The following is a 12,451-nucleotide window of genomic DNA, read 5'->3' on the forward strand; positions in this document are numbered from 1 at the left end:
TAATGACAGAGTTTTCATTTTTGGGTGAACTATACCTTTAAGTGAACTGTCTGTTCATCACAAACATATTGTTTGGCTTCAGATGACTCACTTCTTTGTTCAACTAAAGAAATACAGTCATATGAGTTCAGAATGACAGCAGAGTGAGTAATTGATTACAAAATTGTCATTTTTAGGTCAGTCACCCATTTTAAGACAAGTAAGCTAAACTTTTTCCAATACAGTTATAGCAATTCTCCTGCTCAAGCTGGTGCCAGGCTCCAGCTCTATAAAGAGAATATTAATTGAAATGTCAGATTTGATCATTCTGCTGCTCAAACCCTGCTGTGAGATTATGCATTTGACTGACACCAATTAAAGCAGTCTAGTCTCACACTGACTCTCTGCTCTGTTAAATATCGTTCTAATCTTCCCTTTGCATATTCTCCATTATTTTTTTGTTTTTTCTCTCTTTTAGGTAAAGGGGACGTGTTTGGTGATGTGTTTTGGAAGGAGACAACTTTGGCCCACTCATGCGCTAACGTTCGGGCATTAACGTACTGTGATCTTCACATCATAAAGAGAGAAGCCTTGCTGAAAGTGTTGGACTTCTACACAGCGTTTGCCAACTCCTTCTCCCGAAACCTCATTCTCACCTGCAACCTACGCAAAAGGGTGAGATGCATTAGCCACCACACCTCTCGTATGTTATGCATCTCTCTCATTGTGTTTGCTAGAGTTCAGCTTTATTCGGTCAATTTTTTTTTGCTTTTTTATGCTTTCACTTGTTAGTTTGCAGGCTCTTTATTATTTTCCCTGCCCGTTTCTGGGCCCTGTTCTCTGATCGTGTATTACAGTGTTAAATGGATTTAATAGTTGGAGATTTGACGTCTTGGTTATTATGTTCTTTTAAGATAATCTGTGATACTAATTAATTCAGCAAGAGTGTTTAAAGGACTGAATTATCTAGAGAGGAATTATGATGATTAGAATGATGATGGTGTTGAACATATTAAACGGATAGTTCATCAAAAAATTTAATTTTTCATATACCTAACTAACAACTTTCAAGTTGTTCCAAACCCTAAGACTTTGTTTAATCTTCAAAACACAAATTTTTGTCCCTCTTAATCTGTGTTTTGATTATTATATTCTAAGTTGTATGGTTTTGTAATGACATGAGGGTAAGTAAATGATGACAGAATTGTAATTTTTGGGTGAACTGTCCCTTTAAGTGACATGCTAATAATGGGGTTAGGACTTTTAAGTGATATTTTACATGATTTCAAAGTAAATCCTTATTTAAAGCACATAAAGCTTGTTTTCAAAGCTACATTCACAAAAAAATATATATTCTTGTCACCATTTACTCACCCTCATGTTGTTCCAAACTTGTATGACTTTTGTTTTATGGGTGTCTAAGGTGTTTTTTTCATACTTTGAAAGTGGATGGGTCTATTTACTTACTTACTTATAAAGGATATCATTAAAGTAGTAAACAAGCCACATAAGTGATGTGCAAAAGGAGGAAGTTCAATTTCGGTCTGTTCCTCACAGAAAGCTACTGTATGGCTTCTGAAAACTTTTACAGTCTTTTTAGTCTTTTTTGGAGCTTTCTTTTTTGGAAAATCACAGATTGAACTAGAATATAATGAAAATATCTCATCATATGTAAAGAAGAGAAATTATAAGGGTTTCGTACAACATGATGACAATTTCCTTTGTAGGTTAACTAACCCTTTAAGCTCTTAGAGCTCTGGTTGGATATAAGCCACAATTGTCATCAGTTGCCCTAATCGTATTGGATACAGTACAGAGTATAAAGATGTTTCATGGCCGCCAGGGGGATTATGGGTAGAACTGGGTCAGTAGTGTGAAAAAAACGCTCAGTATGTTGTTGCATATGGAGCTTTTCTCATGTTCAGCCCTTTCCTCCACTGTTCAACTGTTATCTTTCTAGTTTTCGTCTCATTGTTTCATTGTTACAAACTCTACTCGTTTCCTTTATCACCAGCCTTGGATTTGACTAGAAGCTTATTGTTTGCTCCTTCCACCCATATTTTCTCTCTTGCTCTTTTCTAAGCAATTACTAAGCCTTATACACTCATTCTCTCACACACGGCCACAAAAAACACAAACATTCAAGCCTAAAACAACATAGGTTTTCTAGGTTAATGGTCAGATATGAATAAATCAAAACGCAAAGCTCTCTCTCTTTTCTTAATGTTATTCCCTTTTTCCACCCTGATTGTTCCCTGCCTGCTTTTACGCTGTCAAAGAGTCTCACATCAATGCTGAAACGACACAATTCACAGCAGAGCTGTTTTAAACAGTCTCACAATATTTTTGATCATTTTGAGTGTTATTCTTTTCACTGCTGTATTAATATTAATATTGAATAGAGGACTAAAAATGAAGGGCATAGAGTGAAATTGGATCAGGATCATGAGTCAGAATTGTACCTTCATTTACATTAATGCCTTTGGCAGATGCTTTTATCCAAAGCAACTTATGCTGTATTTAGTGTACACATTTACATTTGATCAGTTCCTGCTTTCCCTGTGAATTGAACCCATTGGCTCGGTGTTGCTAGCACTATGCTGTACTGTTTGAGCAATACGAAGCTGTTTTTATCTTTTAAATACTTATTATTGTTGTTAATGCACACACATATATTAATACAGTTTTAAGTATTTTATACATAAGTGAATAAGTAAATCATTATTTTATATTTAATATTGTCAGAAGCATTCCTGACTGTGTGTGTATATATAGTCTCAAAGGTTATGCGGTTTTCTGGAGGTGAAGCTTTATTTACTCTGCTTTATGTAGAAATGGCTGCAGTAATATCAGTTTCAAGATATTTTTGATTATTTTTGACTGTTATTTTTAGTCTTTTAACTATTATATTAATAGTAAATAGAGGACAGAAAATTCTGAGAATTTGAAAAAGAGTCAAATTCAGATTTTAGTTTTAGGTTGCCTTTCAAATCTGGCAAGATGAAAATTAGCCATTGGGGCTAACTCTGGCTTATTTACAGTATTTTACTGTTGATTAATAAGCACTGTCCCTATTAAATAAATCTGAACCTTCTTGATCATTAGTTGTTAATAGAAAAAATGAACATTTATCATAATTTATCCTCTTAAAAAGGGTGTTTTTGCAGTGATGCCATAGAAGAATCCTTTTTGGTTCCCCAAAGAACCTTTCAGTAAACAGTTCTTAAAAGAACCATTTTGAAGAACATTTTAAAAATCTAAAGAACCTTTTATGACTATAAAGGATCTTCTCTGCATTTGAAAGGTTTCATGGATGTTCAGGGTTCTTAAAGGAACCCCGAGTTAATAAGTTGAGTTTTACCGTTTTGAAATCCATTCAGCTGTTTTCCTGTTCTGGCGATATCACTTTTAGCATAGATCATTGAATCCTATTAGTAATAGTATCACGTTCAAAAATGACCAATGAGTTTCGATATTTGTCCTATTTAAAACGTGACTCTTCTGTAGTTATATTGTGTACTAATACTGGCGGAAAATGTAAAGCTGCGATTTTCTAGGCTGATAAGATTAGGAACTACACTCCCATTCCGGCGTAATAGTCAAGGAAGTTGACTATGGCCGAAGCAGGAGGAGTAATATCATTCAGCACATGTGTAAATGCAAACCTAGCTGTGAACTAATTTCAGGTGCTGCGTGATATTACTCCACCTGCTTCGGCCATATTACGGCAGCAAACTCCCTTGACTATTACGCCGAAATGGAAGTGTAGTTCCTAATCTTATCGGCCTAAAAAATTGCAGCTTTACATTTTCCGCTGGTATTAGTACACGATATAACTACAGAAGAGTCAAGTTTTAAATAGGACAAATATCGAAACTCGTTGGTCATTTTTGAACGCGATGCTATTGGTCTAATAGGATTCGATGATCTATGCTAATCTATGCTAAAAGTGATATCGCCAGAACAGGAAAACGGCTGAATGGATTTCAAAACGGTAAAACTCAACTTATTAACTCGGGGGGGAGTTGGAGAATGAGCCTATTTCCAAAAAAAAAGTGGAGTGTTCCTTTGATGAAACCATCAATGCCAATAAAGAACCTTTTGTTTTTAAGAGTGTTTATATCATATAGAAACAAAATGGTGAATTAGTGAATTCTGATCTCTCCTGCGGTCAAATGAAAGAGCGGTTGTGTTTAGTGTCTCTGTCGAGGGAGCCTGAGGGGTTTCAACAGAATGAAAGATTTAGATTTCAAGCATGTATCTGTCATCTAATGGAGGACAGAGAGGGGGGGGGGGTGACATCACTTTGGAGAAAGGCCAAAGAGAGTAATACACAAAGTTAGTCTTGCTGGTGTGTTGTTGATTATGTGTGTGCAGGGTGAGTGTGAGATGCTTATTTTATGTTTTTTTTTTTAGGTTTGTGGTATATTCTCACATTTATGTTGTATTTGATGGTTGACCAATCTACATGTTTTCTGGTTAATCAGTCAAAGTTCTTAAGACAGCTTGTGGGCCTTCAGGCCGACACACTACACACAGACACACTTCCTCCAGAAGGCTTTTGCATTAATAATGTGACCCAGAATAAGAGTGTGCCACTAACTTCCAAATTCTGAGTCTGCTTGTTTGCCTAAAGTACTACAGTACTACTGTCAAACCACATCAAATTTTCATAAGTGTCATGGATGTCTCAGCATTGCAAACAGACAATGACATCACTGGTTCATTTCATCCTTTTAATTACATGTGTGATAATTAAATGTAAAAAATTTGTCCAGAAATATATTATTGTTTAAAGTAAAATTTTTCTAATATTCACCTACAGTATTATTTATATATTTTATTGTAGTGTTATTGTATTGCTATTATTATTGTTGTTGTTGTCAAAAGTACATACACCTTGCAGATTCTGCAAAATTGTAATTATTTTAGCAAAATAAGAGGGATCATACAAAATGCATGTTATTTTTTATTTTGTACTGACCGGAATAAGATGTTTCACATAAAAGACGTTTACATATATAGTTCACAAGAGAAAATAATAGTTACATTTATAAAAATGATGTTAAGTGATAGTTGTTCATGAGTCCCTTGTTTGTCTTGAACAGGTAAACTGTCTGCTGTTCTTCAGAAAAATCCTTCAGGTCTCACAAATTCTTTGGTTTTTCAGTATGTGTGTATTTGAACTCTTTCCAACAATTATTGTATTATTTTGAGATCCATCTTTTCACACTGAGGACAACTGAGGCACTCATATGCAACTATTACAGAAGGTTCAAATGCTCACTGATGCTTCAGAAGGAAACACAATGCATTAAGAGTCAGAGGTGTAAACTTTTGAACAGAATAAAGATGTGTACATTTTTCTACTTTTTCTTAAATATCATATTTTTGTCCATTACGTACTGCCATTCAGAGATTACAGAAGATACTTACATGCTTCTCAGAAGACAAAATAAGTTTAATTTACCCTGATCTTCAAATTCAAGTTTTCACCCCCTGGCTCTTAATGCAGCTCTTAATGCATTCGTTTTCTATCTGAAGCATCAGTGAGCATTTGAACCTTCTAGGAAAATAAAGTTAAAAAGTGTCCTAGAAATCAATTTAAGGCGAATATCACAAATATTCTGATTAAAGTAAGACCTTATAGAGCAGTGATGAGACTATTGCTTCAGAATAGATTAATTTACGGCAAAAAAAGGCTCTTTTTTGCCTCGGACAAGTACATTTTTTACTCTGATTTAAATGTCTGATTTACTTGTCCGTAGGACAAGCACATGTCAAAGCTTAATGTCAAGCCCTGTATGAGTACCTCAGGTGTCCTCAGTATGAAAAGATAGATCTTAAAATCCTACAGTCATTATTGGAAAGGGTTTAAACTACACAAAAATGCTGAAAAACCAAAGAATTTGTGGGACATGGAGGATTTCTGCAGTAACTGTGGCATCTTGACAGACACTCTGGGCACCATGTAGCAACTGCAGATTTACGTAAAGGGTGTGTTATCTCCACCGGGAGTCAGATGTTTACTCAGGCAAAGAGATTTGGACAGGTTTAGAATTATTTTCTTTAAGCAGTAAATTGAACAAAAGATTGAATCTTATATCTCATCAGTCTGTGTGTGTGACTGAATTAGAACTGTTTCAGTGCATGGCTGCATTAGATGCCTGTGTGACTGCAGATGACAGGCTGGATTACCTAAACAGCCCTAATGTGTCACCTAATCACCCGCTGAGACTGACACACTCTCCCTCAGTGTGTGTGAGAGAGAGGAGGGAGGTTTGGTTACGGTACAGTGATGGCACCAGGGTAGGGCTGAAAGAGATGAGAAAAGATATTAGGAGAGAAAAGGAGTGTTCCCTCCAAGCAGCATCTGTGCACATCCACACACTTCTGATATTTCTCCTGCGCACTTATGTTTTTGTAATCTTGATCATAAAATGCATTGGCTTTTTTTTTTGCCATGCATGCCTCAGATTAAATCATAAGCCTGGTGAAATGTTCGACTATTTTGGATTTTTTTTTAGAAAAAAACCTACATTTGCGAACTTTAAAAAGATAAACTTTCGACTTACCATCGCAAAGAGAAGCCAAAACTTTCGAAAGTAGCAGGGCCACTTTTAGTAAAATGCCTATAACTCCTGAACGGAATGAGATATCTTCACTAAACCTGGAACACTTATGTAAGAGCTTAAAGGATGCCAACCCCCCAGAGGACTGCCGATGATGCCAGCCTTGAAACAACATACAGCACTACACCATTTTTCTACAAGTTTGATTGCAACACATAATCATTACTATTAGTGTTCATCATCTGTTTTTGATTACACCATTATAGTTTTTAATATTTATACCATATGTACATCGACTTAACATACAGTAGTCACCACTAATAAGCTACTACTTTTTTTGTACAGCTGCTTTGAAACGATTTGTATTGTGAAAAGCGTTATACAAATAAACTTGAATTGAATTTAATTGAATTGAATAAAGAGATAGTTCACCCAAAAATGAAAATTTGATGTTTTATCTGCTTACCCCCAGGGCATCCAAGATGTAGGTGACTTTGTTTCTTCAGTAGAACACAAACAAAGATTTTTAACTCAAACTGTTGCAGCCTGTTAGTGATTTAATGGCAGTGGATGGGTACCAAACCTTTGAAAGTAAAAAAAAAAATCATGCACAGACAAATCCAAATTACACCCTGCGGCTCGTGACGATACATTGATGTCCTAAGACACGAAACGATCGTTTTTTGCGAGAAAATGAACAGTATTTATATCATTTTTTTACTTTAGATACACAGCAATTTCCAACTCAGCTCAGCATCCAGTGCGTTACACGTGTACACGCTCTGGCGTAGTACGTGCAAATGCCGGAAAGGGAAATCGGTGAAAAGTCAACAGTCCCGGATGAGTTCACGCAAGCAAACGTAATCTATTAGCTTTAAATCAGTTTGAACAATCAGAATAAGTGCGAGTAATTACCGTTTTGAATAGCCACTATACACACAATCTCTGTGCACTGTGTAAACAATAAGTGTCGTATACATGTGACAGATCACTTTCGTGTTTGCGTATACTACGCCAGAGCACGTACACATGTAACGAGCCGGATGATGACACATGTAACGACATTACTGTGTATCAAAGGTAAAAAATGATATAAATGCTGTTCAGTTTCTCGCAAAAAATGATAGTTTTGTGTCTTAGGACATCAATGTATCGTCACAAGCCACAGGGTGTAATTTGGATTTGTCTATGCATGTTTGTTTTTTTTTACTTTCAAAGGTTTGGTCCCCATCCACTGCCATTAAATCACTAACAGACTGCAATGGTTTGAGTTAAAAATCTTTGTTTGTGTTCTACTGAAGAAACAAAGTCACCTACATCTTGGATGCCCTGGGGGAAAGCAGATAAACATCAGTTTTTCATTTTTTGGTGAACTATCCCTTTAATCTGAGATCACAGGACAAAAACCAAAGAGCTTGGCCACTTGGTGGGGCTGTAAGATGAAAAAAAAAAAACATAAAAATGGATATACCTATGCAACCATATGTCCTATCAACATGAAAATCGAGGAGCTTGGTCTTGGTCCAAAGTGCCACAAGTGTCTTTAAGGACATTTGTGCATCTAAAAAAAAAAAACATGGCCGCCATTGGCCGATAAAGTTTGAGCACCCATTAGAAAAGGTTAACGGAGGCCGATCGTGACAAAACTTGGTGGGCCTTTTTGACTCCTGACTCCAAAGGTCTGTGAGAAATTTGAAAGAAATCGGCCACTGAGGGGGGCACGTTTTTTTGCACATAAACGCAATATTTGTGTCATATGATATATCAATTCCTCATTGCGGACAACTTTGCCTCTAGAACCACTGCTGTCAATAAAAATTGTTTGTTAAATGATTTAGAAGATGTAAAAAAAAAAAAAAAACGTCTTTTGCGAACGAGTTTTAGGTTTTTCGCTCAATCTGGAAAAGAAACATTGCAGTATAATTCTCTGGACTCTCTAGGTCAATAATTATCAATTTTTTTTTTTTTTGAAAATTACCCTTTGGGAAGCTATAATGGGGTCATTTAGAAAAGGGCCCTGACTAAATTTAACCAAAATCCTGTAAAACCTAAAGGAAAACTCAAAACCTCATGAAACCTACTGAGCACATGCGACAGGTGGTTATAAACAATCATGCAGTTTTAAGTTTTAAGAAGGGTGGACCACGGTTGGCACTATAACAGCCATAAACATTACAAAACATAATATTTCTATAGTAAATTACCTGGATTTCCAAAAAATGCTTTTTTAAATCATTGATTTAGGTGGTTTCATATGTGCTTAAATGCATTAAAGTGCTTGCAGCTATATTTACTCAAAAACTCAAACTCCATCTCATTTCTCATTTTCAAAATCATCCAACATCGTTGTTTTACCTTTTTTTGTAAAAAGTGTGTAAAAACACTGGGTTCGGTACTTCCACCTACACCTTTCCAATGTGACTATGTGAAGTTGAGCTAGTGCAAGCATTTGTGGTTAAAAAGTGTACAAATTTGTATTTTTTTCACTACATAAGACCCTTATGCCTCGGCTGGAATTGTGTAGAGCCCTTTAAAACTGCATTGAAACTGCAAATTGCACATTGATCCTAATTGAAGTCTACTATATGGAGAAAAATCCTGGAATAATATAATACAATATATTAAATGATCTATCATTTTAAACATTTGCACCATTACCTGATTGCAATTCCTTTAGTGAATCAGGCGCTTAATGTGGACATAAACAATGCTAGCAACTGGTGCCATTCATTTTAAGAGAATTCCCCCCTAGACACTCTTTCTTTCTTTTTCTCTCTCTTATTTGTTTTCACTCCCAGTTCTGTCTTGATCTCCATTTGGTCTGTTTAGTGGTCTAATTAGCTATGTTTTTAAGTTTATTCTCTGTAGTGCCAGGGCTCGGGAGAGACCACAGATACACAAATACAATTTCAGACTCTTTATATGATAAATATATGGAAAACAGACAGAAAAAAACAAATGTATAAAGATGAAATGCTCCAATTCGCTCCCCTCAGGCAGATGGTCCCCAAGAGCTCCTACCAAGAAAAAAAAAAATCAGTCCTATCTAATCATGGATACACACACACAGGTCCTCAGGCAAGAAGGTGAGACTCCCCTGCCGATTTCCTCGTTGGAATAATGGCTACTCTCTCGAGTGCTTCCAGAACATTCTAGAGAGTGAGATGGAGGAGCGGAGCGCCCCTCTGCTTTTTTCACTTGCTGGCAATAATGCGTGAAAGGGACACAGAGTGATGTGGCAGCTATAAATCTGAAAGCTTGTGTATGTGTGATATTTTTGCTGCCGTAATGTCGAGGGAATTTAATTTATTTCTCCACCTGTGTGGGAATTCGTACATTTAAGATGGGGTTACATTGTCTATTAGTATATAATGAGGAGGAGTTATGTGTGTGTGAGCACACCTGGTTTTCCTCCTAACTGTAATGTGACAGTAAGAGGGTCTGAAGCATTTGTCAGTGATTCTCAGCAGTAAACGTTGTGGACACATTTTGAGCCAATTACCTCTCGTCAGAGAGAAGACGCTTCCCCACTGCGGGATGGCAGTTTGTGTGCGTGTGTGCGTGTGTGTGTGTCCAAGATGCGTTATGCAATTGTGTTGCTAACAGGCTTCTGTGTCATTTTAAGTCACTCAAACCTCAATGCTTCACATACATAATACACTTTCAAACTGGAAAGGACTGACAAGTGACATGTTCAGAATAGCCTTAGATGTTCCTATATATATATGTGTGTGTGTGTGTGTGTGTGTGTGTGTGTGTGTGTGTGTCTATATATGTATGTACAGTCATGGCCAAAAGTTTTGAGAATTACATAAATATTGGAAATTGGAAAAGTTGCTGCTTCAGTTTTTATTATAGCAATTTGCATATACTCAATGTTATGAAGAGTGATCAGATGAATTGCATAGTCCTTCTTTGCCATGAAAATTAACTTAATCCCGAAAAAAAACTTTCCACTGCATTGTTAAGAAGGCTTCAGGGCGTCCAAGGAAGTCCAGCAAGCGACAGGATGGTCTCCTAAAGAGGATTCAGCTGCGGGATCGGAGTGCCACCAGTGCAGAGCTTGCTCAGGAATGGCAGCAGGCAGGTGTGAGCGCATCTGCACACACAGTGAGGCCAAGACTTTTGGAAGATGGCCTGGTGTCAAGAAGGGCAGCAAAGAATCCACTTCTCACCAAAAAAAAAACATCAGAGACAGATTGATCTTCTGCAAAAAGTATGGTGAATGGACTGCTGAGGACTGGGGCAAAGTCATATTCTCTGATGAAGCCTCTTTGTGATTGTTTGGGGCATCTGGAAAAAGGCTTGTCCGGAGAAGAAAAGGTGAGCGCTACCATCAGTCCTGTGTCATGCCGACAGTAAAACATCCTGAGACCATTCATGTGTGGCGTTGCTTCTCATCCAAGGGAGTGGGCTCACTCACAATTTTACCCAAAAACACAGCCATGAATAAAGAATGGTACCAAAACACCCTGCAAAAGCAACTTCTTCCAACAATCCAACAACAGTTTGGTGAAGAACAATGCATTTTCCAGCACGATGGAGCACCGTGCCATAAGGCAAAAGTGATAACTAAGTGGCTCGGGGACCAAAAGTTGACATTTTGGGTCCATGGCCTGGAAACTCCCCAGATCTTAATCCCATTGAGAACTTGTGGTCAATCCTCAAGAGGCGGGTGGACAAACAAAAACCCACTAATTCTGACAAACTCCAAGAAGTGATTATGAAAGAATGGGTTGCTATCAGTCAGGATTTGGTCCAGAAGTTGATTGAGAGCATGCCCAGTCGAATTGCAGAGGTCCTGAAAAAGAAGGGCCAACACTGCAAATACTGACTCCTTGCATAAATGTCATGTAATTGTCGATAAAAGCCTTTGAAACGTATGAAGTGCTTGTTATTATATTTCAGTACATCACAGAAACAACTGAAACAAAGATCTAAAAGCAGTTGAGCAGCAAACTTTGTGAAAACTAATATTTGTGTCATTCTCAAAACTTTTGGCCACGACTGTATATGTATGTATGTGTGTGTATGCATATAATAGTTGGTTTTCTTTTAATGAAAGATTTCTTATGTAAATGTTTTTTCTTTAGCCATGAGTTGATCCTTCAGAAATCATTCTAATAGATTTATTTGGTGCACAGTCATCATGTGTTTGGTGTTTAGATATCAGTAATGTTCAATAATATAAATAATGTTTTTTATTATTAAAACCCTTTGAAAAGTATTTGCTGCTTAATATTTTAGTGAAGAAACAATGATATAATTTTCAGGATTCTTTGATGAATAGAAAGTTTTGAAATGGTAATCATTTGTATAAGATTATAAGCTTACTTTCTCTTAAACAATTTAAAACTTTTATTTATTTATTTTTAACTATTTATAATTAAACAATTTAATTTAATTTCTTGCTTAATAAAAATATAATTTTTTTTAATAAAAATAAGAAAACTAATTACTAATTAAAAATTAAGTTACCAAACACCAAACTTTTAAATAGTAGTGCATCACTGTTTTGACAAAAATATTAAGTAGTAAAAACTGTTCAGCATAATGATAATAAATGTTTCTTGAGAACTTAATTGGCGACTGGAGTAAACATATCAAATCAAATAATTATTTATAAAACACAGAGTGTAACAAAGTGCTGTATAATTTATATAAAGAAATTGCTGTATAATCTATATAAAGATAAAAATGAGATAAAACACATAAAAATACAAAGACAGATGGAAAATTTAAATTTAATTAAAAAATTAACTTAGCTTAATTTAAATTAAATTAAATTAAGAAAAAATTAAATGAATGCATAAAATCCAAACCAATAGTCCTCACAAAGAAGAAACACAGAGTGTGCCAAAGTGCTTTACAATTTTAAAGAAATTAGTTAAAACAATAAA

At 36.0% G+C, this 12,451-nt stretch overlaps 1 protein-coding gene across 1 annotated transcript in view; it reads left to right on the forward strand.

Moving 5' to 3' along the window:
* The window catches only part of kcnh5b (potassium voltage-gated channel, subfamily H (eag-related), member 5b), a 74,036-nt gene that overhangs the window by 53,263 nt on the left and 8,322 nt on the right, over nucleotides 1–12,451 (forward strand). The window contains exon 10 of the mRNA XM_073834895.1: nucleotides 458–654. Within this exon, the coding sequence (XP_073690996.1) occupies nucleotides 458–654 (197 nt within the window). The remainder of the gene's footprint in view (nucleotides 1–457; nucleotides 655–12,451) is intronic.

The sequence above is a fragment of the Garra rufa genome, chromosome 2 (genome assembly GCF_049309525.1).
Source record: "Garra rufa chromosome 2, GarRuf1.0, whole genome shotgun sequence".
Lineage (NCBI taxonomy): Eukaryota > Metazoa > Chordata > Actinopteri > Cypriniformes > Cyprinidae > Garra > Garra rufa.